This window comes from Plecotus auritus (genome assembly GCF_963455305.1).
Source record: "Plecotus auritus genome assembly, chromosome: 4".
In the NCBI taxonomy this organism is placed as follows: domain Eukaryota; kingdom Metazoa; phylum Chordata; class Mammalia; order Chiroptera; family Vespertilionidae; genus Plecotus; species Plecotus auritus.
Genome location: NC_137775.1, coordinates 127,299,707 through 127,323,776, shown reverse-complemented (window position 1 = coordinate 127,323,776; position 24,070 = coordinate 127,299,707). Strand labels below are relative to the sequence as shown.

The following is a 24,070-nucleotide window of genomic DNA, read 5'->3' as shown; positions in this document are numbered from 1 at the left end:
CATTGATTTTTAGACAGAGTATAAGGGAGGGGGAGAGACAGAGAAAGAGAAACATCAATGTGAGAGAGATACATCAATTGGTGGCCCCGGTTCAGGCCGGGGATTGAGCGTGCAACCAAGGTACGTGCCCTTGACTGGAATCAAACACAGGACTCTTCAGTCTACGGGCCAAACACTCCAACCACTGAGCCAAACCAGCTAGGGCTAGTTTTCTGTTTTAATTGAAAATTTATCTTTTCCTCTGTCTATCCAAATTGACATTTAGATACATAAATGATTTGCCCTGATGGCGTGAATCTTGTGTTGAGTGCCATATACAATTTGTCCTATGCATAAAAATGTAAAAGCTTTAAAAGTACTCAATGGGAGAGGAGAAACCAAGATGGCGGCATAGGTAAGCACCTAAACTGCTGCCTCGCACAACAATTTCAAAACTACAACTAAAAGACAGAACGGATACCATCCAGAACCACAGGAAAGCTGGCTGAGTGGAAATTCTACAACTAGAAGGAAAGAGAAAAGCTCACAGAGAATTGGAGGTACAGCAAAGGGTCTTTGTGCGCAGAGAGGAAGGGCGGCTGAGAGCCTGGCTTACTTTCTCTGGCGGAAGGGGGAAGGAAGCCCCCGACCGCACTGAACCCCAGTTCTGACTGCACTGAACCCCAGTTCCAGGTGAGCCCCTGGGGACCCACACTCTTGTGGGGGGAATCTGGACTCTCGGGCGGAGACTCGGGAGCCGGGGAAGGCAGAGGTCTGAAGGCGCGCGCGTGCCAGTGTGCACAAAGGCTGCGGAGGTTGCCACAGGCTTTCCCTAGTGGAAGGGAGTCAGAAGCTCCTGACTGCACTGAGCCCCAGTTCTGACTGCACTGAACCCCAGTTCCAGGCGAGCCCCTGGGGACCCACGCTCTTGTGGGGGGAATCTGGACTCTCGGGCGGAGACTCGGGAGCCGGGGAAGGCAGAGGTCTGCAGGCGCACACACACGCAAGGGCAAGGCTGACTGGAAGCCAAGACTGTCTGCTCCGCCCTGAGACTCCACCCCATCCAAGCTGAGCACAGAGGCTATTGCAATTTGGCAAGTCTAATCCTGTAAGGCTGTCTCCAGCACCGAACTTCTCCCAGCGTAGACACAGCTGATCCTTACAGCCAACTGGCCTGGAGGTCAATTCCTCCCAGTGATACCAACAACAATCAAGACTTAACTACAACAAGGCTGTACACACAGTCCACAAAGGGGTGCACCAAGAGTGTCCACCTCAGGTTAACTGGGGAGGCCAACCCACTGGGCCATATAGGAAACCTAGCACACAAATCTACCCTACCAACTCAGGGAAGCAGTGAAAATGCGGCGTCAAAGAAACAGATGACAAACGAAAGAAATGGAGGAAAACAAACAACTGGATATAGAATTCAAAACCACGGTTATAAGGCTTTTCAAGAATATCCTAGAAAAGGCCGATAAATATAACGAGACCCTCGAAGATATGAAAGAGGACCAACTAGAAATTAAACATACACTGACTGAAATAAAAAATATTATACAGAGACCAACAACAGACTAGAGGAACACAAGAATCAAGTCAAAGAATTGAAATACAAAGAAGCAAAAAACACTCAACCGAAAAAGCAAAAAGAAAAAAAAATCCAAAAAGTTGAAGATAGTGTAAGAAGCCTCTGGGACAACTTCAAGCATACCAACATCAGAATTATGGGGGTGCCAGAAGAAGAGAGAGAGCAAGATACTGAAACCTATTTGAAGAAATAATGACTGAAAACTTCCCCCACCTGGTGAAAGAAATAGACTTAGAAGTCCCGGAAGCCCACAGAACCCCAAACAAAAGGAATCCAAAAGGGACCACACCAAGACACATCATAATTAAAATGCCAAGAGCAAAAGACAAAGAGAGAATCTTAAAAGCAGCAAGAGAAAAACAGTTAATTACCTACAAGGGAGCACCCATACGATTGTCAGCTGATTTCTCAACAGAAACTATGCAGGCCAGACGGGAGTGGCAAGAAATTTTCAATGTGATGAATAGCAAGAACCTACAACCAAGATTACTCTACCCAGCAAAGCTATCATTCAGAATTGAAGGGCAGATAAAGAGCTTCACAGATAAGAAAAAGCTAAAGGAGTTCATCACCACCAAACCAGTATTATATGAAATGCTGAAAGGTATTCTTAAAGAAGAGGAAGAAGAAAAAAGTAAAGAGAAAAATTATGAACAACAAACACATATCTATCAACAAGCGAACCTAAAAATCAAGTGAATCAAAAACCTGAGGAACAGAATAATCTGGTGAATATAATAGAATCAGGGGCACAGAAAGGGAGTGGACTGATAATTCTCAGGGGGAAAGGGGTATGGGGGGGTTAAGGAAGAGACTGGACAAAAATCATACACCTATGGATGAGGACAGTGGGGGGGAGGTAAGGGCAGAAGGTGGGGTGGGAACTGGGTGGAGGGAAGCTATGGGGGGAAAAAGGAGAAACAATTGTAATAATCTGAATAAAGATTTAAAAATAAATAAATGAATAAAAATAAATAAAAGTACTCAATGGAACAATAATTTACTCAAAGGCCAAAAACAAATTGATACAGTGCTTATCTGTTAAGTGTACAACTTATATGTAGAAAATGAAACATTTTTGACTAAGACTAATTTGTGTTTTATTTATTTATTTTTTTTTTTAACCAAGGAAAATAAAATTGAATTAAATTTAAAAGTATGATTGCTTACTCCTTTTAATATATTCTAAAATAATGAAATAGTTAAAAACTACTATCCTGTAACTTAAAGGAAATAGCAAGTGACTCAAATATACTCCATTTGGAATCATGCCCATAAATCAGCAGATTGATCCAAAAACATTTTCAATTTAATGCCACGTATCTGTGCCGTTACTGGAATAAGATGAATGTTTTACTTCCAAAAGGGAAAAAAATCTAGACAGAATTGACCACATAGTAATTTAAGTGTTCTGTTCAGCGAAATACACCATAAATAAAGTTTAAAGTTAAATGTCAAACTGAAACAAAGCATTATAGTTGCAACACATATAGCAAATCTAAGTTAGTATTCATCACATGTAAAGCATGTAAGTTAATTAGAAAAGAAAAATATAGAAAGTGGCCAGAGACACAAAAGACTTTTTCATAGAAAATGTTGTACAAATGGTTAATAAACATGAAAAGATGCTTAGCCTCATAGACAAGCCCAAATTAAAACATTTTTCTATCAAATTGAGATTTATCATTTGCAGTGTTGGTGAGGGTATGAAAAAATAGGAAAATATGGCTGATAGAAATTACCTTTTTTGAAGGGCATTTTTATAATATATATTTTTAATTTTTATCAGAATGAATACATACTCATCTACACTAATAAAAGAGAAAGATGCAAATTGACCATACCTTCATGACACCCACTAGCCAATCAGGAGTGAGTATGCAAATTAACCAACAAAGCTGGCGGGTTAATTTGTAGGCGTTGAGTGGCTGGGGGTAGGACACTTGTGTTGTCACCATGGTGACGACACAGGCTTTCTGCACCGCCCCAGTCGTTCTGGGCCTCTGGGTAGCGTGGGAAGGTGGAAAGGCGGCTCCGGGCCAGAGGGAAGGCGGTGCCGGCAGCCAGGGGAAGGAAGGCCCATTCTTGCATGAATCTTCATGCATCAGGCCTCTAGTAATTTAATAAATCATACAGTGCTAACAGTTACTGACAGAAATAAGCAGTTCCCTGTATTACCCAAGCCCACTTCCCAAAGTCACCACTTGAAACTCCTGTAGCTTTTCATTATGATATTACTCCTGTGATTCCAAATAATAGAGGTGTACAACTCTCTCATGATTCTTCAGTGTTGGACATAGTTGATTACTCTGTTATATGAGTAACTTATCTCTCTTATAGCCCTCTTCTCTTCATACTTTAAATACAGTTATATTACTCTCTGGAGTAGAAATCAATTTTTCTTTTTATTAATCCTTACCCAAGGATAGTTTTTTTAAATTGATTTTTAGAGAGAGTGGAAGGGAGGGGAGATTGAGAGAAACATCGACGTGAGAGAGACACATCAACTGTTTGCCCCCGTATACGCGCTCCCCTCCTCCCAACTAGGGCAGGAATCAAGCCTGCACGCAAACCTGCAATCCATCCATCAGTGTGTGGGCCACTACTAACCACTGAGCAAATCGGCTAGGGCAATTTTTCTTTCTTTATTTTTTAATATATTTTTTATTGTTGATAGTATTACAGATATCTCCCATTTCCCCGCCTTACCCCCCTCCTCTCAGCCCCTACTAACCCTCCAGTGACTTTTCTTTTTGATATGTGAAATATGGTTTAGTTTAAGCAATATTAATACCTATATGCAAATCCACTAAAGCATCTAATATTGGAAAATTCCTAATTCAAGTCAAATAGGTAAATTTCTCTAAGAGGCCTGTCTCTATATTCTCCATTTAAAAAAAATTTTATTGACACATTTACTTTGATTTTACCTACTAAAATTATCCTATTAACTCTACCTGATATAATAGTTCTTGAGGCTCACTGAAAAGTTAATTTTCAACACTATTAATTCATTTATTCTAAATTTGGGTTTTAAGCACAATTAAGAAAGTAATTATTGTTACTAGAATTCACCTTATAAACCATGTGTACCATAACTTATTACAGAATACTGTTAAAAATGTCATCAATAAAATGATAGAAGAAACCTTATACTCTATTTTGTTATATGAGAAAAGACCTTCAATGCTTGACAATCATTTTCACTAAAACTTTTTTTCTTTATAGGAGAGTTAATCTTGGTCTGTCTGGTGTGAATATTTTGTGGATTTTTGGCGAGTAGTTGGTCATTTAATTCCAAACATTTGGACTTTTATTTGGTTGAATCTAAGCATCTCTGAGTTACCACCTCTTCTGCTTTATGACACGTGTGTATGTTACAGACTCTTTAGATTTAATGAAAAAATAGCTATTTTGGAAACTTTCTTGTGAAAGTATGTCCTATATCTTCAACAACAGACATTACTCTCAATTTTTTATCACATTTCAGATTTTTCAGTTGCTTACAAAACTGCAACCCTTCAGGATTGTTAACCTAAAACAGTGCAGTCCCCCCTTAATTAAGTAAATATGTGTCCCTTTTCATTGTAACTTTCAAATAAGAATCATCTACCTGATTCTTTCCCACAGAAATTGACTCTTCAATTACATTATTTGGTATAAGTACTTAAAAAGAAACAAGCAAATTGTCTAACTTTTTAAATCTCTATCTTTTCCCAGTGTTTGGCAAATCAGCCCAAGGCCCATATTTTAAAAATGAAATCAGCTTCTAAGTAATGTATTAGTTAGTTCATGTGTATTTTTTAAACTTTATGAAAGAAGTTTGACAGTATTGTGTTTAAAAAGTCAACTCTTTGATTAAATTTAGCTGATAGAATTAAACTATTTGGGTCTTAGTTAAGAAGTTGAGGACATCAAGAAAACAACTGCTTTGTTTTTGTTTTAATCCTCACTCTATATGTTGTATTTTCATTGATTTTAGAGAGAGGAAGGGAGAGGGAGAGAGAGAGAAACATCAATTGGTTGCCTCCCGTACACGCCCCAACCAGGGTTTAAACCGGAAACGTGGGCATGTGCCCTGACTGGGAATTTGACCGGCGACCTTAAGTGCATGGGACAATGTTCCAATCAACTGAGCCACACTGGCCAGGGCTGCTTTGGTTTTAATAACTCAAGTCAAATAGGGAAATTTTTCTAAGAGGCCTACCTCTATATCCTCCACTTTAAAAAGTTTAATTCCATGATATTGTATGATTTTAAGAGTTCCCTTTAAGATCATATGATATGTTTAAATTTTTTAGGTATTCAAAATATCTGGTGAATGAGAAGTTACCTGGTTTATAAGTTTTGCATGACTATTTTTTTTTAATGTGTATATGTAGTACCTCTAAGGCCAGCCAACAATTGCATATATTTTCTGGATTGATATATTAGACTGCTTCCATCACCTGGAAATAACTAAAACCAGTATCTTCTCAGTAACTGCATGTCAGTATTTTATGTGCAGCCAGTTTTGTATAATTTTGTAAATTTTCTTTTTAACTTGTTTCCGTTTTTTAAAAGTCTTATGTTCACTGGAATGGTGTTTCTATCTTTTAACTGCTTTTGATATATGTTAATATGTTGGCTATGATATTTTAGAGGAAAATATTAATTAAACGTGTTAAATATGAGGACATGTTAAGATCTAAGTCTACTATTTTTTTAATAAATCTTTATTGTTCAGATTATTACAGTTGTTCCTCTTTTTTCCCCTCATAGCTCCCCTCCACCCAGTTCCCACCCCACCCTCTGCCCTTACTGCCCACCCGCCACTGTCCTCATCCATAGGTGTACGATTTTTGTCCAGTCTCTTCCCGCACCCCCCATACCCCCTTCCCCCCCCCCCATAATTGTCAGTCCACTCCCTTTCTTATGCCCCTGATTCTATTATATTCACCAGATTATTCTGTTCCTCAGGTTTTTAATTCACTTGATTTTTAGGTTCACTTGTTGATAGATATGTATTTGTTGTTCATAATTTTTCTCTTTACTTTTTTCTTCTTCCTCTTCTTTAAGAATACCTTTCAGCATTTCATATAATACTGGTTTGGTGGTGATGAACTCCTTTAGCTTTTTCTTATCTGTGAAGCTCTTTATCTGCCCTTCAATTCTGAATGATAGCTTTGCTGGGTAGAGTAATCTTGGTTGTAGGTTCTTGCTATTCATCACTTTGAAAATTTCTTGCCATTACCTCTGGCCTGCATAGTTTCTGTTGAGAAATCAGCTGACAATCGTATGGGTGCTCCCTTGTAGGTAATTAACTGTTTTTCTCTTGCTGCTTTTAAGATTCTCTCTTTGTCTTTTGCTCTTGGCATTTTAATTATGATGTGTCTTGGTGTGGTCCTCTTTGGATTCCTTTTGTTTGGGGTTCTGTGCGCTTCCTGGACTTGTAAGTCTATTTCTTTCACCATGTGGGGGAAGTTTTCTGTCATTATTTCTTCCAATAGGTTTTAAATATCTTGCTCTCTCTCTTCTTCTGGCACCCCCATAATTCGGATGTTGGTACCCTTGAAGTTGTCCCAGAGGCTTCTTACACTATCTTCATATTTTTTTATTCTTTTTTCTTTTCCGGTTGGGTGTTTTTTGCTTTTTCATATTTCAAATCTTTGACTTGATTCTTGCGATCCTCTAGTCTGCTGTTGGATCTCTGTATATTATTCTTTATTTCAGTCAGTGTATGCTTAATTTCTAGTTGGTCCTTTTTCATATCCTCAAGGGACTCACTAAATTTATCGGCGGTTTCTAGAAGATTCTTGAAAAACCTTATAACTGTGGTTTTGAACTCTATATCCACTCGTTTGCTTTCCTCCATTTCTTTCATTTGTGACCTGTTTCTTTGTCTCCGCATTTTGGCTGCTTCCCTGAGTTGATAGAGTGGCTTTGTGTGCTAGGTGTCCTATAGGGCCCAGTGGCTCAGCCTCCCCAGTTACCTGAGGTGGACACTCTTGGTGCACCCCTTTGTGGGCTGTGTGCACAAGTCTTGTTGTAGTTAAGCCTTGATTGCTGTTGGTATCACTGGGAGGAATTGACCTCCAGGCCAATTGGCTGTGAAGATCAGTTGTGTCTACGATGGGAGAACTTCTGTGCTGGAGACACCCTTATGGGGCAAGACTTGATTCAGTGGGGCTTTGGTGCTCACTGAGTCTGCCCCCTGAGTGTGTCCCATATTGATATGAGGAGTTGTAATCTGGATGGTCCCTCTCTGACCATTAGGTACACTGGCTCTTGGATCTCCAAGGAGGTGCAAATTTAGCTCTGCCTGAGGCCACCCAGCAGGGGCTACGGAGAGATCTGCAGATTCCTCTTCTTTGTTTGGGGTTTGGAGGTGCCCAAATGAGGCCCAGCTGTGAAGCAAATGCAAGCTGCTGTGAAGCCTTGGGCCTTATTTTGGAAGATCTAGGGCTCTCTGACCCAGCTGCAGTTTGTTAGGTAATTTTAGATTGCAAAGGGCCAGGCCATTCATATGTAAAAGCCTCTGCACACAGCTTGGGTGGGATTGTAAATTGGGTGGGGCGGGGTCTCAGGGAATCCACAGGGCGGAGCAAACAGCAATGGCTTCCCATCAGCCCTGCCCTAAGAGGCCCCCGGGTCTCAGTGTCCCACAGTAATCGCTGCAAGCACCTCTGAGAGAAAGCTGCCCTCGTGTTCCGGCCAGATGCCAGACAGTCCAGTTCCCCCCCCCCCCCCCGTATGAGTCTGGGTCCCCAGAGTCTCGCCCGGAACTGGAGTTCAGAGCAGTCGGGAGCTTGTGTCTCCCTCCCGATTGAAAAAGACAACCGCATCCTCAGTAGCCAGCCCTGTCCGCGCGCTCACCTCCTCTGAGTCTCGGTGTGCTTTTCTCTTTCCTTCTAGTTGTAGAATTTCCACTCAGCCAGCCTTCCTGTGGTTCTGGATGATGTCCGTTTTGTCTTTTAGTTGTAGTTTTGAAGTGGTTGTGCGAGGCAGCAAGTTCAGGTGCCGCCATCTTGGTTTCTCTCCCTACTATTTCTTTTTGTTGTTGTTGTTAATCCTCACCCGAGGATATTTTTCCATTGATTTTTAGAGAGAGTGGAAGGGAGCGGGAGAGACAGAAACATCAATGCGAGACTCTCACATCGATTGGTTGCCTCCTGGAGCTAGGATCAAGCCTGCAATGGAGGTACGTATCTTTGACCAGAATTGAACCCCAGACCCTTCAGTCCGCAGGCTGACGCTCTAGCCACTGAGCAACCCGGCCAGGGCTAAGTCCACTCAGTAGTTATTAAAGGTGTCATGCTTTGCTGTTAGACCATTTGGTGCATATTCTTTATTAAAGGCAGTAAGAAAATATTAGCAATACATAAAACAAAATAAAATATTTCTTTATAGGATTTAAGGCATCTTTTAGTCCAAAAATTCAAAGCTACAATATTTTTTTTCTTTAAAATGATTGTAAAATATACAATATACTGTAAATATACAAGTAAAAAGACTAGGCGTAAAAAAGAAAAGATATTCTGTTTGCATGCTAAGTCTAGTGGGGCTTACTATACTCTGGGTAGCTTTCCTATATTAACTCATCTTCACAAATGTTTGAGCCAGCCTATGCTGTAATGCAGCCTTTATTAAAAATTCACACTCAGGAAGACAGTGTACTGCAAATATGGTAAATTTATTGGTCCTATGTTAAAAATGAGTAAATATTTACTTTTCTCTAATTAAATGTTATTTATAGGATATTTTTCACAAGTTTTTATTGCTTGACATCCTTGTGGGCTGAAATCCACTAATCTTCTAGATTATGTTCACTATATCATTTACTCTTTTTTCTCTGGATATAAGCCTTGAATTCAGCCAAATTTGTTTAGGGGCATAGTTAGGTTATTATAATTTAGTTCCTACTGAGTCATAAAAATACTATGTTGCTTGGCTTTCTCAAACTGATATACACTTTAAACTGATTTTAATGGTGAGGACATGCAGCATGTGGATAGCACTTTCTAAACTCAGGTTTGTAGTAGAAACCCTTTAAATGTGGGCATTCCTCAGAGATCAGTCTTTGGTCCTCTATTTCACTGTATTAGGCTTTTCCTTAGAGAACTCATTCATTCCACGACTTCATTTATCACTTCTCTGCACTTGATTCTCACGTTCATCACCAACCAAAACATCCCTCCTGAACTCTAGTTTTAAATTTCCTGTGACCTATCAGACATTTCCACTTAGGTATCCTGCAGGCTCTGTCTGAACTGAATTCGCATCTGCTGAAAACAGCTCCCTCTTCTAACATCCCTTTTTCTGTTCAGTGTATCAGCAGTTGCCTGCGCTCAAAACTCTGGTGTCATCTTTGATTCCTTGAGCTCCCTGGGTCCCCAATCCAATCAGGCAGCAAACCTCATCCATTCTTTCTTAACAACGTCTCTTGCAGCTGTCCCTTTCCATTTCTGCTGCCGCTATGCTCATTTACACCCTTATCAACTCACATAGGACTACTACAGCAGCCTAATTAATCTCACAGCTTCCTAATTGTTGCCATGCTTCCAAATTTTCCAATTCATCCTGCACATTCTCTTCAAATTCATCTTCCTAAAACACCTGTTTGATCATTTCATTTCCCTGATAAATTCCTTAGCCTGACATTTAAAGCCCTCTACAATCTGGTCCCAAGCTAGCCTTATCCCCCAGACCTTGGCTCTAGCTGGTGCAGGGTGCTCCTTGCTGGGCTCCCTGCAAGCTACCTCCGGTCATCCTGATCACTCTCTGAGAATACCCCATCCGCCTCCACAGTCTACCCTGGCGACAGACTTCACTCTAATGAAACCTGCTACCTTTTGGAGCTGATCCTGACTGCTCCAGCTGACAGCCATTTCTCCCCAGGGTGATTAGATCTGTGCCCCTTTCTTGGTACTTAGCAGTCATATGAATGGATTCATGAATGACTTCTAGTCTCTCTAACAGAGTATCCTTATATCTGGCTTCATCCTCGTGAAAAGAACAGTTTTTTTACTGCTGTACTGCTGTTGAAGAGAACTTGATGAAGACCATTACTTTTTGAGAAAGGCTTACATTCTTCTCTTTGAAGGACAGACACCTTTTGAGCAGCCCAGCACTGTGGCTTTCCTTTTGTGATTAGGTAAGGAGGAGGACACACTCCTGGACAGCTGCTGCAGGGGGGCTGCCTGAAAGTGAAAGGTGAAGGTGTTAGGAAAATGACACCACCAATTCCATGGACTCTTGGGGTCTTCCATTGCGCTCAGCAGCAGCACACTGTCCCAGATGCCACAGGGCCCACGTGAGGGATGGGAGAAGCTACTGGTTCACTTATCCCTCCAGCTGCCCCGGACAGTGTGTGAGGGCAGGCAGCAGAGGCCTGAGCTCTCTAGCAAGGCTTTGGGGAAGGGTCTGTGTGGGGCCCTTGTCTGCCACTTAGAGGGATTTGCACAGTCGGCACCTGTGCTTCTTGGGCCCCAGTGACTGCCACGTCTCTCACTGGGTATGACAGTGGCTCTCAGCTGAATTGGCAGGATTAGTAGGCATTAGCTGTGAGCCATATCGCCAATTTGTTCCCTGGATGGCCATCAGTAATTTCATTTCCACAGTGAGTGAGCTGCACTGACCTGGGGAACAGGTTATTGATTCTACGGGGGTGGCACCTCATTTGGGATTAGGAAGAAGAGTGATACAGCAGGATGGACATGGAGAACAGCTTTGTGTGTCTCTGGGACCCTGTCCACCTAGGACAGCAGTGACCCCAAATATATTTCATAGCAAAGTCACACACAAACAACCCTGGGCACTGCTATGGATGAAATTGAAAGCTATAAGTAAATTTTTTCATGCCCTAAAAACAAAATGAATATTCCAAAGTCTGTCTAACTAGGAGAGCTAGTGGCCTAAATGGGCTGTAACTTGTGAGGGCTGAGCTTTGTCACTGATTGGGGCAGGGCAATTAACCTTTTACACTGTGATTTCTGATTAACATAAAGATACTCCCCATGCCTCAGATCATTGAGAAGCTAAAAGTGATAGTACTTTTAGGTATTTAAAAAAAAAAAGCACTTAAAAGTCTTTCAAAATAACATTAGTGTAAACCTAGGAAATGGCCCCTTTGGCTTTGTAACACAACTGTCTCATTTTGGGGTCATGCTGAACTACAGATCTTCATGGCCTTGACACCCCAACCATCCTAGCCCAACTGTATCTGTGGCCTCCTCCCTCTGTCCTTCGCCCCCACCCCTTCCCACCCCCTTAGACAAGGCCATCCCCAGTCAACAGTACTGTCCTTGTAGCCTAGGGGCTGGGCTTTCTGGTCTACCAAGAAAACATTCTCCTTTCCCATTTCTAAACTAGAGGGAAAAAATAACAATCCTGAATCAGACTCTGCTTTCATGAACTGCGACCCATAGGAGGCAAGTCAGAAGGTGGTGATCTGCTTTGTCGGGGGCAAAATTTGTTTTTTCAGGAGCAGCAGCCAGGCATGCTTCTTCCTCAAACACATGGTGTGTAAACGAGTCAGGCAGCTCTGTGATAGTTTTGGCTCAGGATACAGGCATTAGCTTACTGAGCTCCAACTCCAAAGAAAGACTCCTTGTGTTCCACATGGGGAGGGGTATCATCCCCCGGACAGCCTGAGGGGCGCGAGGAGTCCAGCTAACTCCTGAAAATGAGACCTGACACGGAAGTCTGAACTAAAGCCACCAGCCCCAAACCCGGTGGTTTGAGAAAGTGTTATGTGGCTTCCATCTCAAGTTGTTAACCACCCTTAAAAAGAAAGTCAGTGCAATGTTCTGCTTGAGTTCTTTAAAGTCTTTTTTATGCCATCTTGAAAATTCCTGTAGTTAAATGCCTTAAAGTGGTGGTTAGACTCCACTTAGACCAAGTGCCTTGGACAGAACTTGGAGGCAAAATCCACATCCTAGAATAGTGTCTCTTCAGTAAGACTAGCTATTTTCTATGCAGCCAGAGTAATTACATTTCCTCGAGTTACTGTATTACTGAGTACATTGCTGCTTTTTCCCACCTTGCAACTCTATTTCCCCACACATACCCCCCTCTCTCCTCACCCACCCCTGTTGTTTCTATTAGAGAGGAATCTGTGAGTGTGGCTAGCTTGCTCTCCTGCCACTATCCTGGCAGGTGCAATAGTGGGGCAAAAGCTAGAAAAACACCCAAGGCAAACTGCAGGTCTCGGATGAAACTCCTGTAAACAATGGAGATTTCTACTAGACTGCAGCTTCCTTGAGAGCAGGTGTGTATTAGATGCTCGGTAAATATGTGTTGAATCAATAATTGGGTTAAGTAAGCAGAATTCACTTGAAAAGCAAGCCTCTTTATGAACTGAAATTTTCAGTGAGCCCTTTTTTCATGCTGAAGACCACGAAGAGCTCTCTGGCTGGTGAGTATAAGTGTGACAGAGAAGCAAGCTCCTGGCAATTGGCAATTGGATCTAAACTCAGAAGGGAAGGCCAGAGGGCCCACTCTGCATTTCCATGCATTCCTCTTTGGTGGGCTCTATGAAAACATTCAATAGTATAGAGCAGTGGTCGGCAAACTCATTAGTCAACAGAGCCAAATATAAACAGTACAATGATTGAAATTTCTTTCGAGAGCCAAATTTTTTAAATTTAAACTTTTAACGCCATTTCTTCAAAATAGACTCACCCAGGCCGTGGTATTTTGTGGAAGAGCCACACTCAAGGGGCCAAAGAGCCGCATGTGGCTCGCGAGCCGTAGTTTGCCGACCACGGGTATAGAGTATGTATATGGCTTGGGGGTGGGGAAAACCATCTAGATACATATCTGCCAGTAGTTTCTCAGTAGGATGCAAAATTGGTGGAATCACAAGCCCTCATAGCTGGAAATGTATTTAGGTGAATGCAAGGTATGAGGGCTGGGAACACTCTGATCCAGTCACATGACACCATTATCCTGTTCTCTGAAACTATAGAGTTGTCTCCAAATATGTATGTAACTGGACTACAGGATGTATTTTCTGAGCTGTCTCTCTGGAATCTGCCTTCTCCCATGGGAAAATCAAGATAGCCTTAGTTGCCCTGGCCGGTGTGGCTCGGTTGGTTGGGCGGCCTCCTGTGCACCAAGAGGTCACTGGTTTGATTGCTGGTCAGGGCTCACGCCCTGGTTGCGTTGTGGGTTGGATCCCCATAGGGAGTTTGCGGGCGGGGGGCGGGGGGGGCAGCTAATCAAAGTTTCTCCCTCTCCCTTCCTCAATGACCCCTGGGAGCACCCCCATCTGGGAAAAAGCCACCCCCAAGTTCCTGCCCTGATGCCAGACAATCCAGTTCCTCTCCATATGTATCTAGTTTCCCTAAAGCTACCGGTACTGGGAATCCAAGTAAGTTTGAGTGCTGGTCCTTTAAATGGAACACCTGGGTTGCCAGCAACCTCCCTGTCACTCAGCCACAATCCATGCTGTTTTTTATAGTCCGTAGTTGCAAATCTGGAACCTTGGGCTGGGGATCTGCTGTGGGGCTGCGACCCCTTGCTCCTCACAGGCAGCCTCCACAGAGACTATCTCCCAATTAAAAAAAAACGCCACACGAGGGATCGGACCAGCCTGTTCTCACCTCCACTCCTTCTATCAGTTTCGATGTACTTCTTTTCTAGTTGTAGGACTTTCATTCAGCCAGCTTTCAGGCAGTTCTGAATGATGATTGTTCTGTATTTTGATTGTAATTTTAATGTGGTTCTGGGAGGCGGCGCGTCTAGTCATTTACCTACGCTGCCATCTTGGTTCTCTCAAACTTTTTTTTTTTAAAGATAGCCTTAGTCTAGTCCAAGCATGTCAAACTCGCCCACGGGCTGCATGCAGCCCACAATGAATTTTTTATTTATTTATTTATTTATTTATTTAAAATAAATCTTTATTGTTCAGATTATTACAGGTGTTCCTCTTTTTTTCCCCCCATAGCTCCCCTCCACCTGATTCCCCACCCCACCCCATGCCCTTACCCCCCGCCACCGTCTTCATCCATAGGTGTAAGATTTTTGTCCAATCTCTTCCTGAACCCCTCACACCCCATTCCCCCTGAGAATTGTCAGTCCACTCCCTTTCTATGTCCCTGATTCTATTATATTCATCAGTCCATTCTGTTCTTCAGATTTTTTATTCACTTGATTTTTAGATTCACTTGTTGGTAGGTATGTATTTGATGTCATTTTGTTGTTCATAATTTTTATCTTTACCTTTTTCTTCTTCCTCTTCTTAAAGAATACCCTCAGCATTTCATGTAATCCTGGTTTGGTGGTGATGAACTCCTTTAGCTTTTTCTTGTCTGGGAAGCTCTTTATCTGACCTTCAACTCTGAATGATAGCTTTGCTGGGTAGAGTAGTCTTGGTTGTAGGTTCTTGCTGTTCATCACTTTGAATATTTCTTGCCACTCCCTTCTGGACTGCATAGTTTCTGCCGAGAAATCAGCTGACAGTCATATGGGTGCTCCCTTGTAGGTAACTAACCGTTTTTCTCTTGCTGCTTTCAAGATTCTCTCTCTTGCCCTTGGCATTTTAATTATGATGTGTCTTGGTGTGGTCCTCTTTGGATTCCTCTTGTACGGGGTTCTGTGCGCTTCCTGAACTTGTAAGTCTATTTCTTTCACCAGGTAGGGAAAGTTTTCTGTCATCATTTCTTCTAATAGGTTTTCAATATTTTGCTCCCTCTCTTCTTCTGGCACCCCAAAAATTTGGATGTTAGTACGTTTAAAGTTGTCCCAGAGGCTCCTTACACTATCTTCATATTTTTGGATTCTTTTTTCTTTTTGTTTTTATGGTTGGTTGTTTTTTGTTTTCTCATATTTCAGATCTTTGGTTTGATTCTTGGGGTATGTTGATCTACAGTTGAGTTTCTGTATATTCTTTATTTCAGACAGTGTATGCTTAATTTCTGACTGGTCCTTTTCCATTTTTTTGGCATTCTCATTAAGGTCATTGAAGGTCTCATCAAGTTTCTCAGCGGTTTTTAGAAGATTCTTGAGTAACCTTATAAATGTGGTTCTGAACTCTATGTCATCCAGTAGTTTGCTTTCCTCCACTTCTTTCATTCGTGACATGTTTCTTTGTCTCCGCATTTTGCTGCTTCCCTGTGTTGATGGAGTGGCTTTGTGTGGTAGGTGACCTATAGGGGCCAGTAGCTCAGCCTCCCCAATCACCTGAGGTGGACGCTCTTGGTACACCCCTTTGTGGGCTGAGTGCAAAGTCTTGGTTTAGTTAAGCCTTGATTGCTGTTGGTACACTGGGAGGAATTGACCTCCAGGCCAATTGGCTGTGAGGACCCGCTGTGTCTATAATGGAAGAACTGCTACGCTGGAGACAGGCTTATGGTGCAGGACTTGTTACAGTGGGGCTTTGGTGCTCACTAAGTCTGCCTCTTGAATGTGTCACTTATGGATGTGAGGGGTTGAAATCTGGTGTCTCATACTGACCACTAGGTACACTGGCTTCTGGATCTCCAATGGGGTGCAGGTCAGCTACTGTCTGAGGCCACCCAGCAGGAGCTACAGCGAGAACTACAGTTTTGTCCTCTTTGCTTGGGGTTTGGAGGTTTTGGAGCTGTCTGACCCGGGCTGCAAGTTTGCTAGCTTAAGCTGCGATCAGGCAGGCCATTCATATGCTAAATCTGCTGCTTGGAGCTTGGGTGGGTTTGTAGATTGTGCAGGGCGGGGTCTCAGGGCATCACTAGGCTAGGGCGTGGCAAACAGTGATGGCTGCCAGTAAGCCGGCTCTGCGTCTCCGACCGCATCTCCGCGTCCTGCGCCCCAGCACAGTAAACAATTATTCCTGCGCGAAGCCCTGCAAGCAAGCCTCACTTACTTTCTGACCCGATGGCAGTCCAGCTTCTCCCCATAGGAGTTAGGGTTCCCTGCGTATCCCCAGAAACTGGAGTTCGGAGTAATCGGGAGCTTGTCTCCCTTCGGGTTGAAAAAAGCAGCGCTCCCAGTCCCGTCGCCAGCCCAATTCACGCACCTCCGTACCTCAGCTTTTCAGCGCTTGTGCACCTCTCAGTGCTGTTTGCTCTTTCCTTCTAGTTGTAGAACTTCCACTCAGCCAGCTCTCCCATGGTTCTGGGTGATAGACGTTTTGTCTTTTAGTTGTAGTTTTGAAATTGTGTGAGGCAGTTTAGGTGTTTACTATGCCGCCATCTTGGATCCTCTCCCCACAATGAATATTTTTGCGGCCCAGCCAGTATAACAGTATGTAAGAAACGTTTTAATAAAAATTTTGTAACTTAATTTTTACAATATCCTGTTATACATAATTATTAATAACGAACTATAACATTCGCTAATGACTGATTACTATAATCGTGTTGCATTCATTTCCCATATGCACCTTACGCGCAGGCGCACCATTTCTCACCACTAATACTAGGCAGCAAATATTTTAACAGCCAATTGCCATGTCATTAGTCTTGTACTGACTTTTTTGATGTGCGCAACAAAACATTTCGCTTTCAGAGAACAAGAAAAATAGGTTTATTTGCATTACACTTATGAATTTGTGCAGTTATTCAGTGTCTGGTAAATTAATGTTCAAGAAAAAATATTTTTATTAAAATTACTTTATGTTAACAATGACTCATTTCAGCTCTTTGTATTCAGCATGTCTCTATTGAAATAAACTTAGTTTCTATGAAAATTGAAGCTTCTGTTTTTTGTGGCCCACAGAAACTTAAACCTTGTTTATTTGGCCCATGGTAGCCTTTGAGTTTGACATGCTTGGTCTAGTCCACGGTCACAGTCTCCAGGGCAGTCTCACAAAAGTACCCTAGTTATATATACTTTGAACAAATATACCCGCATTTCCCGAGTGCCTGCTCAGAACTATGTACAAAAGTGCAGTGATGTATCCCCTCAAGTTGCTTACTCTTTAGAAGTAGAGATGAGATTTGGAGAGGATGGACTAAGTGCCCACAAAGAAACCAAGCTCCAGGGCTCATGAGGTAATGAATCTGCCACCCCCCTCCACTGCTGGTGGCACTGCAAACTGGCACAACCCTTTAGGAAAACAACATGGGACTATGTGTGTGTTTTAGTCACTCCTGCTGCATAACAAATTAACCCAGAACAATAACGCTCATTTAGTATCTCTCTTCAAAGGCAGGAATTTAGATGGGACACAATGGGGATGGCTCCTCTCCAGTCCACAATGTCTGGAGCTGGAAGAGAACCATTTTAAAGCTTATTCACTCACATGTCTAGTGGCTGGGAATGTGGACAGAATGTCCATATGTGGCCTGGGCTTCCTCAGAACATGGTGACTGAATTCTAAGGGCAAGGACCTTCAGAAAGAGGAGGAAGTGGGACGGAAGCATATTACCTCTATATTCTAAGCTTGAAAGCTGTGTTTCGCTGCATTCTCTTGATCAAAGCAGCTACAACGAACTGACCAATTTCAAAGGGAGGGAACATAGACCCCACCTTTCAGTGGAAGGATGTCTCACATCATAGCATGTGGGATGGAACATATATTGATGTGACCATTTGTGGAAAAATACAAAATCTGCCACAATGTGCAATGTCCCACACTCCCCCAAAATATTGTTACTTTGGTTCTTTGAGCCCAGGAAAATGTATCCTAGGGAAATAACAGGAAAAAAAGTTATGCCTAAAGATGTTTGTTGTGTGCATTTTGTCACCTATTCACCTAATAAATACTGATTGAAGTAGTTTGCTAGCTGCTAGGAATACAGAGAAGACTTAAGATATCCTTTTCCCCCCTCAAAAAGCTTCTAGTTTATAATAGCCCAAACCAAAACCCATCCAATACCCAGTGCTAGATCAACTCTGAGGTACATCCTTGAATGAGACACTTATAGACATACTTTGACCTCTTTTTAAAACTCCTACAACTTTCAAAATACTGTAGGAAGATGGAGGAAATGTTGGATAGAAGTCAAAACAATGTTGTCTGTCTACTGTGATTACAATTATATAAAAATATGCATTCAGATAGCCAAGGATTGGAAAAGAATATCTTTTATCACTCACCATCCCCTTTACCCCAGTCAGATGTGAACTCACTTGTTGAAATGGGAATGTGGATGATTGTATTTTCATTTTCAATTCTTTTCTCAATGTTACAATCGAAAAGGGCCAGAAAATAAGGGAGTGCAGATGGAATTTTATAGGTCAAAGGAAGAGAAAGCTCTGCTGAGAACCGAGGAGAGACTTCCTGGGAGAAGTGGCTATTGAATTCCAGTAGGAGGAGGAAGCGGCAAGGCTCGGGACATGAGGACAAGCGAGGAGAGGCTGTCCTTGGGGAACTGTGGGGAGACGGGGTGGTAAGGAAAGGGGGACCTTCGGTTCTGGGGAAGGACTGCAGGCTATATTTGTAGAAGCGCTCAAGCTTTTCAAGAGGAGAATTAAGTCAAAGCAGTGCTGAAAGAAGCTGATGACCACAGGTGGGCAGAAGCCAGAGCAGCTGCAGGCAGGCAGGCCTGTGAGGAGGCCCCTCCGTTACCCAGGGCCTGGACTCCAGAGGTGGTGGAGAAGATGGGAGGGCATTTGTGGAAGCCATGAGCACAACCATGGAACCTGGTGCACACAACTCCAAGATTTCCGTCCAGGTGATTATGGAGATAGTGGCACTAATAACAGAAGTAGAGCTAGGAGGCCGAGGAGTTGGTGTAGAGCAGGAGGGAAATTTTAAACACATTGAGTTTGAGCTGCCACTGGGACATCCAGATGGAGAAGACAACAGGTAGCTGGAAGGATAAGTCTGAATCTTAGTAAGAGATCCCCCTTATGGCAAAACAATTTGAACGTATCCCTCTTGCTGGAGTGCTCTTCCCCCAGCTGTCTGTTACAGCTCAGATAGCACCTCCTCGACCCTTTCTTATCACCCTAAAATAGCACGCTATCGCTCACCATCCCCTCACCCCACTCAGCTCTTCATTGCACATGCCTGAGCTTTTACGTATTACCTGCTTCCCCTACCAGCAGCCCCTATCCCCTTTAAAGATGGGACACTGTTTGAAGAACTAAACATTAAAGGGCAACTATGCCCTGGCCAGTGCTGCTAAGTGGTTAGAGCGTCCACTCACACACTGAAGGGTCTCCAGTCCAACTCCTGGTCAAGGGCAAGTACCTGGGTTGCAGGTTTGATCCCTGCCCCATCACGGCTCATGTGGGAAGCAACCAATAGATGTGTCTCTCTCACATGGATGTTTCTCCTTCTCTCTCTCTCTCTGTCTCTCCTCCTCCTCCCTCTCTTCCACTCTAAAAAACAAAGGAAAAAAATACCCTCGGGTCAGGATTAAAATAAAAGAATTAAAGGGCAACTATGTGCCAATTCACTCTTACGTACATTTCTATTGTGAAAGAACAGATAGCATGTGTTCTTCTGACTGCTTCAGAGTGTAGTCTAAAGGTTTAAAATGTCTCTGCCATTTGACTCAGAAGGAAGGAGACACACCCACTGTTTCTGAAGGCTCCCGGATGGTGGCAGACACTTCCAGGTGCATCCCCTTGCCCAGCACTTGGTCACTCGGACACATCTAGCTGCAAAGGGTTCTGGGGAAAGCAGTTTATGTTCGCAATGGCCATGGCCAGCTTATCATCCTAGCACAGCCTGCCTTCCCCAGGAGAAAAGCGAAGCGTGCCCATCTGACACCTCGCCTGCCTGCTCTCTGTGACACATTCATCTGTCCTCGCTGCTGCCCCTGCTGTGCAGCACCCCCACCCCCAGCTTCCTGCTCCAACCTCCACCAGGACAACTGTCCATGTGCCTGTCCCCACCCCATCCAGTGCTGTCCAGGTGAGCATGGCACCTGGAGGCAGGCCGTGCGTCCTCCACACCCCTCCTCCCCCATGGAAAAGGTGAGGGTGCATATTAGACAGCAGTCTGTCACACAGGAGATGTCTGGCTCCAAGGAGAATAACTGCTATGCATCTAGGACAGGGGTGGGCAAACTTTTTGACTCGAGGGCCACAATGGGTACTTAAACTGGACTGGAGGGCCGGAACAAAAGCATGGATGGAGTGTTTGTGTGAGCTAATATAAATTCAAAGTAAATATCATTACATAAAAGGGTACGGTCTTTTTTTTATTTCAATAGTTTTATTCATTTCAAACATTTTAACACCAGCGTTGATGCTAATGTGCAGTGGTGCATGTTAACACAAATGCCCTGTAGCACGCATTTTTACAGGCGCAAGGGGGAGAAGCAAACGCAGCGCAAAATGCATTTGTTTTGCCGCTAACACATGCGGTTAGTGGCCACGGTAGCGTTACTGATACCGCATCCGTATCAGCAAAAAAATGCAGCCGCAGCATGGCTAGTGTGACATGTCCTCTGTGTGTCTTTTTCCCTGCTGCGCGCGTCCGCAGTGGGAAAAAAAACTGCAGTGGATACAAGCCCTGAAAGCTGAAAGTCTTTGTTGTTTTATTAACACGTCATTGTGATGTACAGAATGTGGGAACAGGAAAAAATTGTGTTTGAGTAGAGCTCTTAATCTTACCTCAGGGCTTTGATACTGTGCTCTCCAGGGGCGTGTCTCCCTACACACCACGATAAGGTGTATAAATCCGCCCACTCAGAAGAAGGAGCTGCGGCCGTGTTTCCCGATGTTGCCATGTTAACACTGCTGCTGGTGAAGGAGCGGAGGGGAGAGCAAGAGAACCCTCCGCTCTTTCGGCTCCGCGGGCCAGATAGAACAGCCGAACGGCCCGCGGCTGATCTAGGACCACCATCCCCTTGAACAGTTTAACTCTCACCAAGCATTGTCTTCATTGGCTCACCCTCTCCCTCTTCCCCAGGCACTGAAAATGGGAAACGTTCAACTTCTGTATTCCAGATGCCAAAACCCTATAGAACAAAACATCGCAGACACGTCCACGCTGCTTCTCCTCGGCCAGCATTCTAAGCACTTTTAGCCAGCACCAGCTGCATAACTCGCGGGGCTCAGCACAAAATGAAAATGCGGGCCCCTTGTTCAATAATTTAAAGACGGCCACAGCAGAGCATTAAACTTCTGAGTGGAGGGTCCTGCGTGACTGTCCAGGTGGCAGGCCTGGGAGGCCACTTCTGTTTAGCCTAATAGAACAAAGGAGCTATTTCTATTGTGAAATACCACGAACAAGTGGTGTTCGCTTTGCAGACCAGCTTTTAGGCGAGTTGTTGTTTTTCTTGTCACAGCTTAGAAAACTTAGACGTGGCCTTGGGCACCAAGCAGCTGGGTTGTTTCATGTTACAGAAGCCCAGAGGGGCCTGGGAGCGCCCAGCGTCCTGCTCGGCCACCAGAGCGCCGGCTGCACTGCAGGAAGCAGTCTGCCCATCAGGCTGTCTCTGTGCTGCCAGGGCAGGGGCACCTTGGACACTCCCAGGACCTACTTGGGCGGGTCCCTTCTTCCAGCCTCTGGTCAAAGCAGAGACACAACCAGGAGCCAGGTTTTGGCTTCTGACTCCCTTTAGGGGAGATGCCACCGGTCACAGAAAGGCCGAATGGTGGCCCAAAAGGGAGTGCTTGGCCACTGCGCTCTCTACTCCTCTCCAGAGACCTCCAGGCTGGGGGTGGAGGACACACAGCTGCCTCCAGGTGCCAAGCTCACCTGACAGCACTGGATGGGGGAGGAGAGGGGACAGGCATGTGGACTGTTGTCCTGGTGGAGGTTGGAGCAGGAAGCTGGGGGTGGGGGTGCTGCACAGCAGGGGCAGCAGCGACGACAGATGACTGTGTCACAGGGAGCAGGCAGGCGAGGTGTCAGATGGGCACGCTTTGCTTTTCTCCTGGGAAGTCAGGCTGCGTGAGATGTGAGGCGAAGGAGAGGGGAGTGATTATTAAGCAGTGAGTGAGTCATGCATCCGGTCCCCTAGGCGGCCGCGTGCACCACGGGCTCTCCTGGGTGCAGGACCTCGTGCCAGGCTGCGCAGCTGGCATCGGAAAGGTGCCAGATTATCTGTGGGGGCCTCAGGAGCTGGGGGCCAGGAGGCTGGGGGCCAGGCATCTAATGGCCACCTGCTCCTGGCTTGAATCCCAAGGCCACTGGCATCTCTGCCTCTGGGGGGATATCATGGGACATCCCTGACTTAGCAGGCCTGATGCCTCCCCGGCCCCCATTCTCCAGCCCTTACCCTCCCAGTCCCCCTCCTCCTCCCTTTCCCCCACCACACACTGAAGAATTAGGGTTTCTAACGAGCTTTGAGCTGTGCCCTTCACTCCCTCATCTCCCTCCCCCACCTGGTGGTCCTTAGCTAGAGGACAAAACCTGAGCCCCAGTGGGAGCAGAAGCCCAGGCAGTGCCCCCAGGGCATGCCCCGCACTCAAGGGAGGAAAGGGCACCTCCCTCTAAAGTGCCCAGGTGCTATCAGCCTCGACAGCTTCTGTCCTGGCCTCTCCATGACGCCAGGCTGCTGACCACGTCCTTCTGGTGACTGGGGAGTTGTGGGTAAAAGAAACCCAACTGTTTTCCATCCCCTATTGTAGGCTCAAGATCTGGGAGTGGCTCACTAAGCCGCCAAGCCCAGGCTCCCGGTCCCCAGCCTCCGGAATACAGACTCTGTGGCCCATATTTCTTTAGAGTCAACTGCGCCCCTCCCCTCACCCCCGCCCCAAGGAACCTCGATGGGCACCTCTCGCCGAGCTCTCTGGGTCTTAGAGAAGCATCAGAGGGGCCTGAGGGGTGGGTGGCCGTGGGTAGGGGCTGTGGCTGGGGTGAGAGGAAGCCTGTCGCCGGAGGGACTGTTTAGAAAGTGGAGGACTTCCAAGAGGAGCTTCTGTTTCTGAACTCTGCCCTCCACAAAGGCTGCTGCTGAGCTGTGTCTGTCTGTCCTGGGCAGGGAGAGGGAGGAAGGTCCCTGTGGCTATTCAAGCACCAGCTTCCCCGGCTGTTCCGAGCTTCTGTCTGGATCCAGCTTACTGGGTGCTACATCCAGATGTTAGCCTTTCCACAGCTGTGCCAATGGCTCCCAAGGATGAGGGGGGTTTCACACCCCTTTAGTGGTCACTTATGTTTGCCCCTCTCCTGCCAGGAGCTGCTCTGCCCTCGCAGAGGAGGGCAAGGGGGGCACCAACAAGCTGGAGGAAGCTGGAGGCCCCTCTGCGTGGCCAGCCCTGGGAGAGGAAAGGGCCAGGCCAGCCCCGCCCAGCCTCCATCCGGCCCACCTGCTCGGGGGCCTCGGGAGAAGCGGTCTGGCTGCAACACTTCAGTCTCATTTCCGTCCTTCCTCCTCCATCTGTGAATTTATTGAACACAATGTGCTCAGGGCCTCGCTGCTCCCACCTTTGGCTAATCACTTTCCTCCCCTGTATCTGTTTTCTCTGTCTGCAAAATGAGATCGATAAATCTCATTGCCGAGGTGAGAGGCTGTCTTGCAGCAGCGCTGCTGAAGGAACAATAGCCCGGGGCCTTCACCCGCTTGCGCAGCCGAGGCCAGAGTGAGGCGATGACGCACTTCGTCCCTAACGACAGAAGCGGGCAATGAGCCATTGTCCTCACCTGCTCGCTGCCTCAGTGCCTCAGCGCACTTGCCTGCCTGCATCACAGAG

General features: G+C 45.0%; 1 protein-coding gene across 4 annotated transcripts in view; it reads left to right on the top strand.

Moving 5' to 3' along the window:
- TMEM209 (transmembrane protein 209) overlaps nucleotides 1-24,070 on the top strand; it is a 59,015-nt gene that overhangs the window by 30,152 nt on the left and 4,793 nt on the right. For 2 of the 4 annotated variants that reach the window (XM_080665569.1, XM_080665571.1), the window contains exon 15: nucleotides 4,799-6,299. The exons of 1 other annotated variant lie outside the window; for it this stretch is intronic. In XM_080665569.1, coding sequence (XP_080521695.1) covers nucleotides 4,799-4,853 — 55 coding nt within the window. In that variant the 3' untranslated portion in view covers nucleotides 4,854-6,299. Of the gene's footprint in view, nucleotides 1-3,359; nucleotides 3,443-4,798; nucleotides 6,300-24,070 lie in introns of those variants that run through there. One more of the 4 variants, XM_080665570.1, reaches the window with a different exon arrangement.